We start from the raw sequence: 17,187 nt of genomic DNA on the forward strand, positions 1-17,187 counted from the left end.
GTACTTTTAATTTCAAATTTGATTAGCTTATTTTAATTTATAAGTACTTTAAGACTAAAATTTTATACAACAATGTAGACAAACTTCACATATAGCAGAAGCTTTCAGTGAAATAAATTATATATATAAATAGAGCAGAAGAAAGTTCAAGAAATCTGTATTCAAAATCCTACTCAAAAGTTGTTGGGAAATTATGTACTTTTTAATGGTCAATATTTTCAAATTTATTTCTTTTTCTAACAATATGGTTTATGTAGATAATTATACGACCAATCACATGCACCAAAATGGAATTTCTTTCTAGTGAAATGAGTGTTGATTGGTTTATTTTCTTTCACCTCTGTGATGAAATAGAGAGCAAAGCTTTGACCTTTTCATATATGTTGTTACTTTAAACAGCCTTAATACCTTAAGCTTAATTCAAATTTTGTTTTTTCTTTAATTCATTTTTTTTCATCTCGTTAAATAATAATTTAATATTTTTTTTATATTTTTATAAAAAAGTGTAATCTAAATTATAATTTTATTTTTAATTTATAAAAAATTCAAACACAGTAATAAATATTTAATTTGATATATTCACAATATTTTAGTCACGTTATAGATAAATGCATATAATATAGAATAAAATATAAAGAGTCTATTGGACTTAAATAAAATATTTTACTCTTTATATACAAATATTTCTTAAAATGCTCATTATAATAGAAATTATACTCTTTAAAATAAAAAGCACTACTAGAGATACTCTTACGCAAAAAAATAAAATAAAATTCATATGATATTTATATTTTTACCATCTAAACTATATTTTAAATATTTTAATAGGATACAATAAATTATTTACTTATATTGTTTCATACACAAAAAGTCTCGAAATGCAATAGAAAATTAGTGTCAACTAATTTTGAGGAACATACAAATTAGTGCCATTCTGAATTTTAGTGTTTAATTCTAAAATTATAATCGATTAATAATAAATAGAAAAAATGAACTGTTATATATTGCTCTAGTAAGAAATAAATCATGAAATTGGCTGTTCTTGGCGAAAGTCTTCCTAAAGTTCTCACAAGATTTTGTTTTTCTCTTTAAAAGAAATTCTGTATTGATGATAGTATAAATAGTACGTCTTTTTAAATTATTACTTATCATTTTCTGAATATAATACATGACTCCGCAGAGAAATTTCATTTTCTTGGAAAAAGCTCTAGGTAACTGTGCCCATTTTTTCAATGTGAGGATTTTCCATCCCGCCAAACGGTCACTCAAGAAATTATAAACTAAATTAAACAAAAAAAAGAAAAAAAAACTAATAAATAAAGAGTCTTTCTTGAGAATATTAATAATAAAGTGTTAAAGAAAATTAGAAAATTTTGCTAGCAAAGTATAAAAAGAAAAGAAAAGAAAAGAAAAGAAAAGAAAAGGGAAAAAAAGGACAGGCGTGAAGGCACTCTCAGATAAAAACTCTTCACTTGTTTACTCTATTTGTCACTCACTCTCTCTCTCTCTTACTCACTCACTGTCTTCTCTCTTTTCTCTTCATTTCTCTATTACATCTCTACATCACTAGACTCTATAGAGAGTAGAGAGATAGAGAAATGCAAGAAAGTTGAAGTCTAATGGTATAATGAGAAGAGGACTAAATCTCTTCTTCTTTGAAGAAGACTATCCTTATTATTATTATCATGGTTTTTCAAGAACAAGAAAATCAGGTGCTTCAGAGCCCAACATTAGTTCTTGATGGTTTATATTGTGAAGAGGAGTGTATTCAAGAAGATTATAATACCTGGGTTGATGATAAAATTGAAGTTTATGATCAGTATGCAAGAAAGGAGACACCTTTCTCCTGTTTCTTTCTTGAACAAGACTTGTTTTGGGAGGACGATGAGTTATTGAATCTGATCACTAAAGAAAAAGAGACCCATTTTGGTTATGATAATAGTAATTTAGTACCCTCTAATGGGTCTTTAATGTTGGCTCGTAAAGAAGCTGTTGATTGGGTTATGAGAGTAAAAGCACATTATGGATTTACAGCTTTGACTAGTGTTCTTGCTGTGAATTACTTTGACAGGTTTGTTTTGAGTTTAAAGTTTCCAAATGATAAGCCTTGGATGGGTCAACTTGCTGCTGTTGCTTGCTTGTCTCTGGCTGCTAAAGTAGAGGAAACCCAAGTGCCTCTTCTTCTAGACTTGCAAGTAGGTTTGCGAAAAAGAATTTGCAATCTTGGTGTTTGTTAAAATGCTGGTGGTTCTTGAACTATTTATTCTTTTTTTGTTATCAATGCTGGGTTTTATTTATGTTTGTGCCTTTTTTCTAGGTGGAGGAGGCTAAGTATGTTTTTGAAGCCAAGACTATAAAAAGAATGGAGCTTTTGGCGCTCTCCACTCTTCAATGGAGGATGAATCCTATCACCCCAATTTCATTCTTTGATCACATTATAAGGAGGCTTGGGTTAAAGAACCACTTGCATTGGGAGTTTCTTAGGAGGTGTGAGAGTTTACTTCTGTCTGTCATTTCTGGTAAGCAATTGAATAGATGTTTATTTTGTTGTCAATCCGTTAATCACTTAATTGCTCTGTAGCATATTGAATTCAAGAACAGGAATTTTTATTATCTCCTTAACTTGATTACAAATGTTTGATTTTGATTTCAGATTCAAGGTTTATGAGTTATCTTCCTTCTGTATTAGCTACTGCAATAATGCTGCATGTTATAAAGGAGGTTGAGCCATGTAATCAAGTGCAATATCAGAATCAACTTATGTCCGTGATCAAAATCAGCGAGGTTTGTGTCTTGTTAACTCGTTTCCTCTGTTTCAATACCATTCAGGATCTCTTGTAGCTCATAGGTTAAAGCCCCTTTACTTCATTTAAACAGAACAAAGTGAATGAGTGTTACAAGCTCATTTTGGAGCTCTCAGGCAACCAAAACAAAAGCTGCAAGCGCAAGCATCCATCAATGCCCAGAAGTCCAAATGGTATCATTGATGCATATTTCAGCTGTGATAGCTCGAATGATTCATGGAATCTATCGTCCACAGTCTCATCATCACCAGTGCCTCTGTTTAAAAGGAGTAGAACCCAGGATCAGCAGATGCGGTTGCCGTCACTAAATCGTATGTTTGTGGATGTGCTTAGCAGTCCTCATTAATTCTTTACTTCTCCTATTGTCTACTATAGAACATGTCATTATCATTTCCTCTATTTTCATATAAATTGTTCTATGCTGTTCCTAAGGCTCGGTCTTTTTGGGTTTTATTGATTATCAATATATTTCCTGCCTTATATTTGAAACTTACTCACTCTGATCTCTTTGTTAGAAAATGGAATGAGGGGATTGGTAATTTTTTTTCCCAGAATTGCATGCATAGTGTCTTTCCTTTCTATACTTTTTGATTGTTCTCTTCCTTTTATATAATGTCGCCGTTGCTGCTGTTGATTTATTGGCTTAATGTAGAAGTAAAACCATAGCTAGAGTTGAACCACTCAATTCCTTAGCTGTTTTTTCTTGAAGGAACAGATTATTGACTTGATAGTAGAATTTTAGTGACCATATAAAATGCTTGTTAACTTCTTTGTAGAGCAACGTCAAAGTGATGGAGGGACGGAAATTCGAAACCCTTAAGATTTAAAAGCATTATAATGTGAGGTTGGCCTTTCAACATTGTCAAAGAACATAGCAAAAGTCCTAACTAACCAACAACCAAAAGTCTGCTGGCAGACCATAGACTTCTGCCTATAGAGCTTTAGTAATATCTCCCTCTCTCTGCATAGTATCTTAGTGCGGGCTGGGTTAATTGCGGAGTAACTGCATGCAACTGCTTCTAGTGTTATCTGTCTCTGTTTAGCCATGATCCGTTAGGAAGAATGCTTCATTTTTGGGGAATGATAATAGTCAAAACCAATGTTTGTGACGTATCATGGCATCAATGCTATTCTAAGTATACCCAAAAACTGGCTCAAATGGTTGATTTAACTTGAATTACATTAATCCTTTATTTTACATTGGTAGTACTAGTAGTCTGGCCTTTGTATTTCGGACAATCCTGTAACTTTCACAATAGTAGTTCTTTGAATGTCATTCATCCAGCCACTGAACAAAGTGCTATCTGAGTGTTGGTTGTGCTTATTACTTGGATATCACTTTAGGTTGTTGTGAGTGCAGGAAAAGAATATCACTTTAGGTTGTTGTGAGTGCAGGAAAAGAAATAAGTAAACATTTTTTCTAAAGGTATTTTCATAATGATTCAGAAGTTCCACAGCAAAATTCATATAATTAAATTTTGCACGAAAAATGATTCAAACAGTTGACTTGGTTTTTCTGTAGTTTCTGGTAGTTGGCTTGGTGTATATACTCCAATATATTTCTCTGACCTTTCCCGTGAAAACAAGTATGCCATGGACGGAAGTCTAATTAGATAGCTTAATGTAAAACACCTTGCAACTCATGTTTCAGTATGTAAAACACCTTGCAACTCATGTTTCAGTATTTTTCACCTATATACACATATATATTACTTTTATGTAATCTTTTTTACCATAGAAGTAAATAAAATATAAAAATACATGTACAAAGATGAAAATGGTAAAAAGAGGAGGTGAGGACAATGTCTAAAATAAAAATTCAGTAGATTAAAATAATAATTAAGAGGTGTCGGAGGTTGTTAAATTGGTAAAGATTAGGAGCGAAATTATATATCCTAACTAATTAGATTGTCCCCCATATTATACAATCCTTTTCCACCCTTCTCTCCCCGGATCCTGACTGTGGGAATTTGTTATGACTTGTGGGCATTACAGCATATCTTATGTTATGACATTTCTACCAGTATGGTTATGGTATGTTGAAACATGAAAATGAAAGTGAAAGTTACATGAATATCTGCATTATTTGGGGAAACAAAAAAGAAGAGCAAGTGTTGATTTCTGGGGTGGAGTTTTGATTCCTCGAACTACTCATAACCTCTGCAAAGATGAGAGGTGGAAGCTTTTAGTATGCAAAGCTGAATTAAGTTAAGGTTTTTCTAGCAATGTTTGTTTGAACTATTTGCAACAAAAAGTGATATTGATTCTTGGGAGATATGTAATAGAAGAAAAAGGTGTGGGAAAGGACAGGGCAAAAGAAACTTAAGTCTTCTGGTGCATGCTGTTATTTAGAATTACTCAAACCTAAAAAAGATGAATTGGTGGACAATAGTGGAAACTCTTAAAGTAGAATTAGAGTGAACTTTGAGTGCGCCTCTTGGCTTTGTGAATGACCTCCTCGTTCCAGTGGTCCTGCCATTGCTACTTTCATTTTCTTTTTTTCCTTTATAACTTGAGTAGAGTTTTAGCCATTAAGAGATGTAATAATGCCTTAGGAACATAATTCGTGAGAAAGAGAGTGGAAGAAGAGGGAGAGTTATCAATGCAACAGCTAAGGCAATTGGTCCCACCCACTACTGATTCTGGAATCATGTGATAGTTACCCTTGTTTTAAATGATTGAGGAGATAGTTGATCTTTTCACATATTTTGGGTGCCATTAGGCATCTAAAACAAGTTCAAGTTTAGGAAGGTGATGATTTTGGCACAACTGGTGCAAAAACAGTTTTGGGTTTTGGTCTTTTCTTGTTCTTTAACATTTCTTTTTTTCTTTTTTCCGGATTCAAGAGCAATAGTGGCCATTTCATTGTCAAACATTATAGTCTCCGGGGAAAATATATTATATTCAAATTGTACCATTAGGCATGTATAGAAAAGGACAATAATGAAACTTACATGCGTTCCAAAGGTCAGAAATGTTTTCTTACCTGAAATTACTAGGCATGCCTAGAACTAAATGCATTGTCTACACTAGAGTACTCAACAATCAACATTTACAACCCAATACTTATTTGGTGATTCTGCCATGTTTCCCAAGTGGAATGAAAGCAAAGCTATCTTTTAACATGAGCTGAGCTAAATTGTCTTTAAAGATGCTACAGGCAAAGATTTGGAGCAGTGAATCAGTGTAAGAAATGAAATAGGGTGGATCTTCCTGATACAACTTCCTTTGTCTTTACTTGCTTTAAGATCATTTACTTGGAAAAAAAATAAAATAAAGCAAAAGTATTATGAAAAATAGGAGATAAATGAGTAGATAATGGTAAATACACAACAGGCTAAAAGATGAATATGATAAAACAATATGGTGAGTTCACATGAGGGTGAGTGTGTAAACATTGGAAAGAAAAAACACACAATAATATATGAAGCTGTTGAAAACAGCTAGAGAAAAGCTTGTCATTGACATGTTCTAAAGAAATTGTCAAAAAGCTTAGTACTCTCTTGTTTCTTCTTCGATGATGAATCTGAATGAGGAAAATTTTGTAGATTACAGAATCCTTGGTAGTGAGAAATTTCAGCCATTAACTTGGCTGGCTCAGTCCTGCCAATACCCTCAAGTCTATTCAAAGTAAAAGGGTCATGTTACGTTATGTGAAAAATGGTTAAATAGAAGGCAGACAGCTCTGTTCTACACTTCTCAACGACACAGTAAAATCCAACAAAAACATGCAAGGCACTAGTCCCTATTCATCCTTTCATTAGCTAGATATGAAAATGCATCTTTATAAGTAAGAAATAGTGTCCACTGTTCTCCAGTGCAAAAAAATGTTGAGAAGTGCTTTTTTTTTAACAGGAAAACTTTTGGCAGGCCTGATGTATTGTCGCCGCTTGTATACTAAATTAATAGGTGATTAATATATATTTATTATTTTTAAATAATAGAGGATGTGTCAATCATTTAATATCTAAATATAAAATACTTTTATATATATATATTTATTATGTTGTATACATCGTATCTAATCTAAAATTTCTGCTGTTATTATGAATAAAAATGGGCATCTAATGAAAGGTAAAAGACTCCACTAGATTCAAGATTTCACCTGCTGGAATGGAGAGACCATTCAAAAATCAAAGAAGAGTGGTTTTCACATGGACAGTATCTGAACCTGGACAGCTATATGACAGCCTCATTTCCTTTTACTTTACTAATGTTTGTACCAACCTGTTAAATTTTCTTAGCAGGAGAATGGGGAAATATTTATTGTAGGGGGGCATACTTAGTAAACACAATGTCATAACTTCAATCGAACACATTGATTTGGTTAGAAATTTAAGCAAAACAAAATTAATGATTTTATGCAGGACACATTGACTTGATTTGCTGCTTTGTTGACTCAATTTGTTGAAGATGCTTATTGCTGATCGCTACTTAGTAGGGTTCACTTCCACACAGCGATACTATATTTTAGTTTGTTTGGGTTTAATTTGTTTATTATGAAGTTAATGTTAAGCTGAAATTATTAAATTCTTTTTCATGTTTTTCGAGTCTAATTGAGTTTAATAATTATAAATTAACGGTTAGCAACAAAAATCATAATATATTTATTTATTCTTGTAAATAAGTCTAAGCAAGAAATGATTATTATAAATAAAAATACAATAACTCTTTTATTCATTTATAAAGTTATTGATACTTTAGTTTAGGAGAATTCACAAATCTAACGAGTTTTATCTTTTTTTTTTAGATTTACTTTCATTTATTTATTAAATAAGTATTATTAAATAAATTTAAAGTGAAATTTATCAAACCGAGCTCCAAATAATTGTAAACAGCTTGGCTTATTTGCAGCGATTTCTAATAGTTGATAAGATAATGACTAAAAATTAGACGTTTTACTCATCAAGCAGATCATGTAATTCTTATATCCACTTGGCAAAACAACTTATTTAATAAGACAATTCAGAGATGTATATAGTACAAGCAACTAAAGGTTCATTTATCATCCCACAAGAGTCTGCAGTTGTTATACTATTTTCTTTTCTTTTCTTTTCTTTTCTGGCAATCACTTTATACCTCCCTTAGACCTAAGACATCTAACTTGTGGAAATTGAAGTCCACCCAAAATATAAATAAATCAGAGCTAGTCCCACTTCACACATTGTAAATTCCTATAAATTAAATTATATTTGCCTTTAAACAAGTTTAATTAAGAGTTCAATATATTTAAGTGCTTGCTTTAAAATGAATTAATCAGAAAAAGAAACTGCTATAGTTTTCTTTTGGATTAATATAGAGAGAAAGAAATTTAAGCATGCCTGCCATAAATTCCAACTACAATTTGTCATGTTAGAAATGGAGGTCTCCTGCCACATCCACCTGTGCAATAGATGATCAACCAACATTTGCTGAAACATCATTGATAACTTCTGTAGTTATTAAATTATCATATTTCTTTTATTTTATATATATATATTTTTTTTTGGAAAATGGAAATTTATCATATCATTGGTAGCTGCATTAAATAAATAGCTTGCATATATTAATAGTAGTATAAAGCAGGAAAAAATGAGGTATCCATGAAACACAAGTGTCATAATTCGGGACCCTGAAGTACTATTATTTGATTCTGCTATTAAATTTGCCATGATAGGTCAGGTCTTTAATAAAGGATGTCCTTCGCTCCTTGGCATCAGTATCATGAATGCCTGCTAGAATCTTTGGTCTTCAGGAAATAGGATACTCAGCCCTAAATCTGCTGCAATCTTGTGATCATTTCCAGCTCGTATATGTAATGTTATGAATAAATTTATATGAACAGTACATCTTTTCTTAAGAAAATCATAGATGGCATTAAAAATGTTCTGCTACGTTATGATTGGGTAAATAAACAAGAACATGAAACTCATGTATGGAAAAAAAGAAAGAAGAAATCTTATGAAATATAGACTCAGTAAACCAAATTTTCTTTTTGAGAAAATGAAAATAAAAAATATAAACGTTATCAGTTGATCATGATAGTACTTTAGTGGTCCTAAAGCAAGTTATGGATCTTACACGTTTAATGTTATATATATTTTAGAGCCATTCGGTTTATTGTTTGGGTTATATATATAAATAGTTTAAGTTAGGATTATTGGTTGTACTCTTTGATAAGCTTTCACAGAAATAAGAATTCTCCCTCTGCTCATACATAGACATTGGTCGAACCATGTAAATCACTATGTTACTTTCTTGTTTGATTTCTTCCATTATTGCTGTTTGCTTGACAGTATTAATAGTTCACAACAATTGCTTTAAAATAATATATAATATGTGAAGTTGTAGTTACATGATTTTCTGTTCCTCTTGTGATAAGTGTTGAGTCTTTCTTTAGCATAGTAGTAACTTTCCGGATTGAGATGAGATGGTAATTTTGAACTCGGATTATCCCTGCTAGCCAACACAAAGATCATTGCTTAAGTTAATGAAATTCAGATGTTCATCAAGTTGAATGGAGCTTAAAAATTAGCTTGCCTTGCTAGAGATGTTGCTGGACAGCCAATCAAGACCCTCGTAAAGTCCTTGGCCAGAGGTAGCACAAGTAGCCTGAATGTACCTATACATGAAAATAACACATCTGATGATATTTGATAAAGCTGGGAGAATTTGTATCATCTATCCTAGCTACTGTGTTCATTCTGTTGTGTAGTTTCTTTTGTCACTTCCCAAATTAATCAGAAAAAATTTAAAGATCAAAGATAAAGGTTCAGTGTTTACCAACGGCGCTGGCGCAGTGAGTGCAGACCAAGTTTATCAGTGACTTCTGAAACAGTCATCGCATTTGGAAGATCTTGCTTATTGGCAAAAACGAGTAGAGTTGCATCCCTTAGTTCGTCCTGCAATGGTAAAATTCAGATTACTATAGTAGTTCCATCTGAAATTTAATGTCTAATTGGAGTAACATAATCTCCATTTTTGCTTGTGGAATTTCTGGTTATTGAGAATGATCATAAATGTGTAGCATACCTCACTCAACATCCGTTGAAGTTCATCTCTGGCTTCGGAAATCCTTTCCCTATCATTACTATCCACCACAAAGATAAGACCTTGTGTGTTCTGAAAGTAATGTCTCCATAGCGGTCGAATCTATGCATCAAATGATTAGAACAATAAGCTCTCTCTTTCGCACACTGAATATGAAATATGTATAGAACAGAAAATCGATTTTCCACCCAAGTAGAAAGACCATTGTCGGTACCTTATCCTGTCCTCCAACGTCCCAGACAGTGAAGCTAACATTTTTGTATTCAACAGTTTCAACATTGAACCCTGACCCATCATCAGAATAAACAATTGACTATCATGGTGCTAGCAGAAACATTTAATTAGGTTTTGAAAAGGCTACTAAACACAAGGCAAGTAGCAGGTAAATAGAGATTACCAATGGTAGGTATGGTAGTAACAATCTCTCCGAGCTTTAACTTGTAGAGGATGGTTGTTTTTCCTGCAGCATCTAAACCCACCATCAGAATTCTCATTTCTTTCTTTGCAAAGAGTAGCTTTATAAGCCTAGATATAGCCATACCCATTGCTATACCTAGTTCAAACAAAGATACATATTGATTAGAAATGACCAAGTTATATGAATAAAATGAGCACATAAGTTCAGACACCTCAGACTGGAAATAAAAGATGAATTTGATTTGCAAACCTTGAAAATGCAGGGCAGATAGAAGTTAAGCAAAAGAGACAGGTTTAGTTGCAAATTATATAAGCAACAATAGACAAGATCTATCATCTGATCTAAGGCATAAAGTGGAAAAGGAATAGGATTCTTTAAAGGATGTAGAAGAATAAAGTGAACTCGCTTTGTTCTGCTTTCGGTAGTGGGCACTGGCTATTCTTTAATTTGACATGGAATTCAGGTGTCGGCTGCTAGAATGCGAATCTGGGCGTTATTCCAAGTTGAGCATCAAAAGGAACGTAAATGTGTCCCATATTTGTTAAAGCTTTCCTTCTGTTCAACTTTACGAGTACAACTCTGGTCATAATAATGAAGTGTGTTTCAGTGCATGAACCTTCTTGCATTTCGAGGAATTTGTTTCTGTGATATCAAATGATGACTTTCAGGTCGTGCAACTTCGCATTAACAGAACTGCCTTCTCTTCCATCATTTTGTTCTTAGCTTATTTTAGTGGCTAGTAAGCAGATCATATAGTTTCAAATGAATCCTAGCACCCAATCTCGCGATGCAGAAGGGTCATTCTGAGTGCATATTATGCAGCAACCTTGTATCTGAAATTACCTGAGTTGTAATTCTTAATATATTCAAACCTTATCAAATAAAGCTAATTCAAGCAAATATTACTTCCTGAGCCAGTATTACAAGGCTGTGAATCTTGCTATTACTTTTGTTTCTCATTTGCTTTCCAGTTTGATCATTCTTCTCTCAGGAAACTTCAGGATAAGATAAGGGAACAGATTTCTCAATAATAAGTTTTTTTTTTAAAAACCCCAGATTTTTCTTGCTAAAATAGTAATCTCATTATTGCCTATTCTAGAAAACCGCCCATCAGCGGAAAAGCAAAGGCTAAATGAGGGAGAACAAAGGATTCTAAAATCATAATTCTTGATACGGGCCTGCAGCTCCTGCTTCCTCAGGTGGAACTCCAGCCTTTTTTTATTTTTAGAGGGGGGAGTTTCCTATTCGTGGGTCATTTATGGCACGCGGGAAGGGCTCGTGGCGTTGAGTTTCTCGGCCTTTTGCCTTAGGATTAGTCAGGACAAATTGGAACCATTAACTATTGACTGTGAATTCATAAACGATTCATGAAATTCGTTTTATTTATTATACCTTGCCCATTTTTTCACGAAAAAAAGCTACTCTAGGTTGGGGGGTAGGCCCTTGACACTGGCATGAATTCCGATCTCTTCGGTTCGTCGAGCTATTTTTTCGCAGGAACTCCCCGCAGAGAGCGGCTTTTGCTAAAACACGAGCAGCCTAGCAAAAGAAAAATTGGGATAGGATCAGTTTCATACGATAGCCGCGATCTTTCTTAGTGGCGGGGTCCGGAGAAAGGATAGGAAAGCAGATCTAATTATATTAGTGTCTATAATTTGATGAAAGGCAAAAAAGGTCATAATGAGTCAGAATGATACCAGAACCATCCATGATCTAACAAATCGTTTATATGAATGATTACTACAAGTTGCAAAACAAAAAAACAAAAAAAAGAATAGAGGACCAATCAAGATCGATAACGTTCAAGTAAACAGAAGTTAAGATACATAAATGAAGAAACTACGAGCAGACTCTGTTGTCATGTGTTCTTAAGAATTATTCAGCTGGAATTTCTGCTAATTGCCTCCTTAGCAGACTGAAGGGTGGAAGCCACGGAAGCTGCAGCATTCGACAGGACACCGCCACTGGTGTTTGACTTCTCCTTATTGGGATTTGACTGATGAATCACCTGCACGTTCCTCATCTCTTGGCCTTGCCCTGCCGATGACCGATAATCTATTGTTTCAATTCTTTTCTCCACATCACCTTGTGCATTAGTAGTCACTGTCTCCTGGCACAACAATAAAAACTCCATGAAACATTGAGAAGACAACCAAAAAAGTTAAATGAAAAATAACATATGGATCGATATGAAAGAGAGGGATCATACCTTTCTGACCTGTGAATTCATGGTGGAAATGAGGATGATTAATTCTGGGCTTAAAAGTGGAAAAATGAAATCTTTATATTGGATGCATAAACAGGAAGGTATATCTACGTTCTTCTTTGTTTAAAGAATATTTAGCCATTCATTTCTTGGTCTTCAGGAAACGATTAGTTAGCCTGAAGAGAAGGCCCTTATCTCAAGTAAACCTCCCCAGATGTCAACCTATTGTTGTAATTTACGTGCAAACAGATAATGAATGGCAGGAATTTAGCCAACGTCTAATGAATGAAATCATGAAAACAGATAATGCCAAGCTTTAGGGGGAAAGAAATCCGATTAATGTAATGCTTTGAAATTTATGCACCGCATAGACCAAAAATGGGAATTGGATATGAGACTCATTTTTTTGTTGTTACATAACTCATATTCTATGAACAAACAGTCACTGTGCTTGGTTGAAATATTTTGAGATATTCATTTTATTAAAAATGAGTTCTAATTAGATTTTATTTATAAGTAAATTTTTATATTCGATGTGTTAAATAATAAATACCAAAATACATTTCAAATAAAATGAATATTACTTTAGAAATAATATAATGAAAAAAAAAATTTAGAGAAAAGACATCAGAGAAAAAATAAAATAAAATAAGAGAATTTCAATAGATATTTTAATTTTATAAAATAAACAGACTTTTTAATATAAAATTTATTTGAAAATTTTGGCTATTTTATTATAGTTTAGTTTAATTCTAATAAATTCTAAATCAACTTTTATTACAACTAAATACCAACTTTTAAAATTTACAAATAAATTTTATAAAAATTTAATAAAATTCATTTGAATCAAACACAATCTTAATATGAAAATCCTCAAGAGAGAAATACATTAAACATTTTGCCAAAATACTTCAGAAATTACTAAAAAAAAAAACTCCATTCTGGCTTCTCAAAATTCTCCCAAAATGTTTTATTCTGGCCTTTTCCTGTATTTATGTTATTAACCTTACAGTATAGGTGTTCGGTGCCCCCTCATCCTCTCAATAATAATAGTCATCTCCTCTTATAAGAAAAATGTAGGCAAGGCTAATAAAGAAAATGTAGGCAAGGCTAATAAATCAGGCATAATGGGCTAAATATCAATGCTATTTCTTTTAATTGGAAAAAGGAGGACAATATAAGCAGAAAATGCTTTGTAAAATATACTTGGGCCTGAACATAAACCTTTCAATGCATGTCCCCCACTATTACTTGTTGAGTTACATATGTAAACACCAGAAGGAAATCTAGATTTAAAGGAGAAAGATTTTTGAAGAAAACTGTTTGGTAAAGCTGATGCAATTAAGAATACATTCTCTGATTTTGAGATATTAATCAGTAAGTCATAAGAGGTGACCCACTGCAATGAACATCGGTAGCATCCGAAAGCCTTTGTCTGGGTGACAACACCGTAATGCCTGTGGCTTCAACATCAAAGTTCACAATGTTTTTTCTCTTCTGAGAATCAGAGTTCATCTTTTCCTCTGATGATAGCTCAGCAATGGGGCTTAGATGATCTACTTCTGTTTGGTGAAGCATGGCTTGAGCTTCTGCAACCACTGACGCGTTATCATCGGCAGCATACAGGATTCTCTTTATTGCTGCAACAACCTGTAGCAATTTGTAAGTCAGTTTATCAATACAATCTACTTCGTAATTTTTCCAAAAAAGTAGAAGGATCATTACAGGTAGGTTTTCAATCTCAGGACTCTGGCACAAAATCTCAATATCCCTCAGCTTCCCAAAGTAGAAGTCCCTCTCCTTCTCAAGACTATCCACTGACAGCTTCAATTCTGTGATCTGCGTACATATCGAGTAGCATTAGAATCTAGAGGACACCATTAAAGAAGAGCTTTCAATCTTCACTTAATCATACCTGTGCATCATATGCAGGTACAGCACTAGGAGGTGGTTTAGAAGCCTTCGCGGATTGATTTGCAGAGTTGACAGACGTTGCATCATTTCTTCGTGCATTATGCGAGGACTGTGCTTTAGGGGCAGCTGTTGAACCTTTGGCAGAAGATTGAGATGGTGGACATTTCTTGGTTGTTTCTTTTCCTCCCTTGCAAGCCTCTCTCCTCTCCAATGGATTGTAGCTAACCACAAAGCAAAGAAGTAAATTATAGTTACTCTAATCACACAACTTATTTGACATAGACCCTGCTAGTTTATTTATGGGGACTCCGGTTCACGAGAAATCTACATATTCTTTAGGGATGTAATACATGCATGCAATTAAAAATTGCAGAGTTAGCTTTTCGTTTTCTTCCCAATTAAACAATCAAATGGCACATAGTAGCAGAGTTCAGGCATTTTCAAATACCCAAACATCAAATACATACTACTAAATGATTGATGCATCATAATCAATTGCACAAGACTAAAAGAATTACAGAATTTAAAGGAAACTTTGCTTTGAATTGACAGGCAATAAGAAACTTGAACATAAAAGGCCATGTTTGGATTAAATGATATGCTATTGAATTCTTGCAGAATCATGTCATTTGTTGCATCATTTCATTTGTTTCAAAATGCCTTTTATTTAGGTTAAAAGATTGAATTCTAGCAACTAAGGCCTTTCCAAACATGAAAATCAACTAAATAGAATAGAATTGATATGGAATTCTCACTTTTTTAGACTTCTCAATCATGCTAACTTACAAAGAAGTAAGCACTCCAGAAAACAAATGGATCGTGATTCTCTTCTAAAATCAGCACATATTGATTTTGTTTTCTTTTCTTAAATAATTCACAAAAAGAAAAATGCAAAAATCAAAGCTCAAAAAAGAAATAAAATTACTTGACAGCGCCACCATTGACAGAATCACAGTAACGCTTCATCCATTGCATGAACTCCAAATTATCAAGCGGTCTTCCTTTTATTAGCTTATTCACTTCAATATGCTTCAAAAATCATTAAAAAAAATTCCACATGAATAATAATTTTTTTTAAAAATAACAAAGATCTATTAACTTAAAAAGAGAAAACAATAACAAACCTTAGTGATCTTGAGTTTGTTAAAAACATCTTGAAGGACCTTATAATTCTGAATCATTTCATATTCACTTTTAGCGTCGAAATTGACTTTGTGCATAGGTACCATTCCTGGATGCACCGCGTCCATTAGCTGACAATGAACCGCGCCAGAACACGCCTAGCAGAAAAAAAAAAAAAAGATTCAATAGATCCAAAAACAAATCAAATGAGAAATGAAATACTTCATTTGTTAAATGAAGATATAAATCGAAGGAATTATAAAAGGAAACCTCTTCGACTTTAGAGAGATTGAGTTGAAGAGTGGAATTGATCCATGCCAGAATCTCTGATCTGCCAACGAAATATGCCGCATCCATCATTCCGATATTCGTCGCCATTTCTCAGCTTGATAGTGTTTATTTGTTCGTTTACTGTAGATAATTGATTCTCTATCTATGGATTCTAGAGAGAGAGAGAGAGAGAGAGATTGAGAGATGAGACGCTCTTTTGTTTTGTGTGGGAGAGGTAGAGAGAGAAAGGGTGGAATTTAAAAAAGAGTGACAGAGAGAGAGAGAGAGCGGGCACTTTTTGAATTCAAAATTTCGTGTCTGACGCGGACCTAACCGTTGTTGTGCTCTTCGGGTTATACGGGTAGGGTTCTTACTTATTAGGCGTTCAGTTCGGATGCGGGTAGTAATGCCCCGAATAGCCCAAATACAGCCGAATACTTTTGTTTTTGGGGTCTGTCTTTTATATCTTTGTTGGAAAAATATCAGAAACTTTTATATTTTTTTTATTTTTTATCAAATTTATGCTTTCTTTTTTAAAATTTTGCTGTATAAAATATTTAAAATATAATTTTTATTTTTTAAAACATATAGTTTTAATTGATTTTTAGTATTTTTTTCTTTTGAAACAATTAAAAATAACTAAAAAAAGTAAAAATGATAAAAAATAATTAAAATAAAACTACACTGTAAATTTAATAAAACTAAAAAATTATAATTTGTATAGAAAAATATTTATATGTAAAAATAAATTTTTTATTGATTTTAGTATATTTATGAGAAGTTCTCTTCTTTATTTATTAGAATATCAATGAAATTATTTATCATAATAAGAAAACTTATAATTCCTATAAGGAGAACTTGATGCATATTTAAAAGAAAATATTACATATATCATAATTTAAAAAAATATTAGTCATGTTGAATAAAGCTTAATTCATATTTAGATTTTTATATAGTCAAACCGGATTATAATACAAAATTTATAAATTTTTTAAAAATTTTGCGATTAATTTCTTTTTAAAAGAAAACTGCGATTAATTAAAATTTTTAAATGATGAGTTGGAAATGGATGACATTATTACAACTTTTCCTTTTTCTTATTCTTTTAAGTATTTTGGGTTTGGAAATTATACTTTTAAATTATATTAATAAAGAAAGTTGTAAAGTAGATTTGGTAATTGATAGAGAAATTCAATTATATTTTGAATCTAAGGTTTTTAAAATTGAGTTGCGACGGAAAGAAATTGCGGATAAAAGGATGAAGGCAAAACTCATTATTAAGTCCCTAAACTTTTTTATTTTATTTGATTACGTTTTTTAAATCTTTATTTATTTTGTTAAGTCTTTGTATTTTTGTTTTTAATTTTATTAAAAATTTATTATATATATTTCATAAAATTTTTATTTGTTTTATTAAGCTCTTA

At 32.5% G+C, this 17,187-nt stretch overlaps 4 protein-coding genes across 6 annotated transcripts; 1 reads left to right on the plus strand and 3 right to left on the minus strand.

The window, feature by feature from the left end:
• The first annotated feature begins 1,361 nt into the window (after positions 1-1,361).
• On the plus strand, positions 1,362-3,297 carry LOC8286425 (cyclin-D3-2). The gene is made up of 4 exons (XM_002524873.4): positions 1,362-2,195; positions 2,318-2,519; positions 2,654-2,784; positions 2,878-3,297. Exons 1-4 carry the CDS (start codon positions 1,686-1,688, stop codon positions 3,148-3,150), a joined length of 1,116 nt encoding a protein of 371 aa, XP_002524919.3. The 5' UTR covers positions 1,362-1,685; the 3' UTR covers positions 3,151-3,297.
• A 5,724-nt stretch (positions 3,298-9,021) lies between these two features.
• Positions 9,022-10,605, minus strand: LOC8259087 (ADP-ribosylation factor 1). 2 transcript variants are annotated; one of them, XM_015722811.3, is made up of 7 exons: positions 10,501-10,604; positions 10,231-10,386; positions 10,048-10,118; positions 9,816-9,935; positions 9,567-9,685; positions 9,324-9,405; positions 9,022-9,239 (listed from the first exon to the last, which is right to left on the minus strand). In XM_015722811.3, the coding sequence occupies exons 2-7, from the start codon at positions 10,376-10,378 to the stop codon at positions 9,234-9,236; spliced, it is 546 nt and encodes a 181-aa protein (XP_015578297.1). In that variant the 5' UTR covers positions 10,379-10,386; positions 10,501-10,604; the 3' UTR covers positions 9,022-9,233. The 2 variants fall into 2 exon arrangements, with proteins under 2 accessions (XP_015578297.1, XP_015578296.1); XM_015722810.3 differs by lacking the exon at positions 9,022-9,239 and having other exon boundaries at positions 9,315-9,405; positions 10,501-10,605.
• A 1,321-nt stretch (positions 10,606-11,926) lies between these two features.
• On the minus strand, positions 11,927-12,773 carry LOC8285587. 2 transcript variants are annotated; one of them, XM_015722815.3, is made up of 2 exons: positions 12,470-12,773; positions 11,927-12,361 (listed from the first exon to the last, which is right to left on the minus strand). In XM_015722815.3, the coding sequence occupies exons 1-2, from the start codon at positions 12,479-12,481 to the stop codon at positions 12,131-12,133; spliced, it is 243 nt and encodes an 80-aa protein (XP_015578301.1). In that variant the 5' UTR covers positions 12,482-12,773; the 3' UTR covers positions 11,927-12,130. The 2 variants fall into 2 exon arrangements, with proteins under 2 accessions (XP_015578301.1, XP_002524921.1); XM_002524875.4 differs by having other exon boundaries at positions 12,461-12,732.
• Positions 12,774-13,582: 809 nt separating this feature from the next.
• On the minus strand, positions 13,583-16,022 carry LOC8285588 (microtubule-associated protein RP/EB family member 1C). The gene is made up of 6 exons (XM_048376309.1): positions 15,764-16,022; positions 15,496-15,651; positions 15,297-15,400; positions 14,373-14,592; positions 14,183-14,296; positions 13,583-14,107 (listed from the first exon to the last, which is right to left on the minus strand). Exons 1-6 carry the CDS (start codon positions 15,869-15,871, stop codon positions 13,832-13,834), a joined length of 978 nt encoding a protein of 325 aa, XP_048232266.1. The 5' UTR covers positions 15,872-16,022; the 3' UTR covers positions 13,583-13,831.
• Between the last annotated feature and the right edge of the window lie 1,165 nt (positions 16,023-17,187).

Source organism: Ricinus communis, chromosome 7 (assembly GCF_019578655.1).
Source record: "Ricinus communis isolate WT05 ecotype wild-type chromosome 7, ASM1957865v1, whole genome shotgun sequence".
In the NCBI taxonomy this organism is placed as follows: domain Eukaryota; kingdom Viridiplantae; phylum Streptophyta; class Magnoliopsida; order Malpighiales; family Euphorbiaceae; genus Ricinus; species Ricinus communis.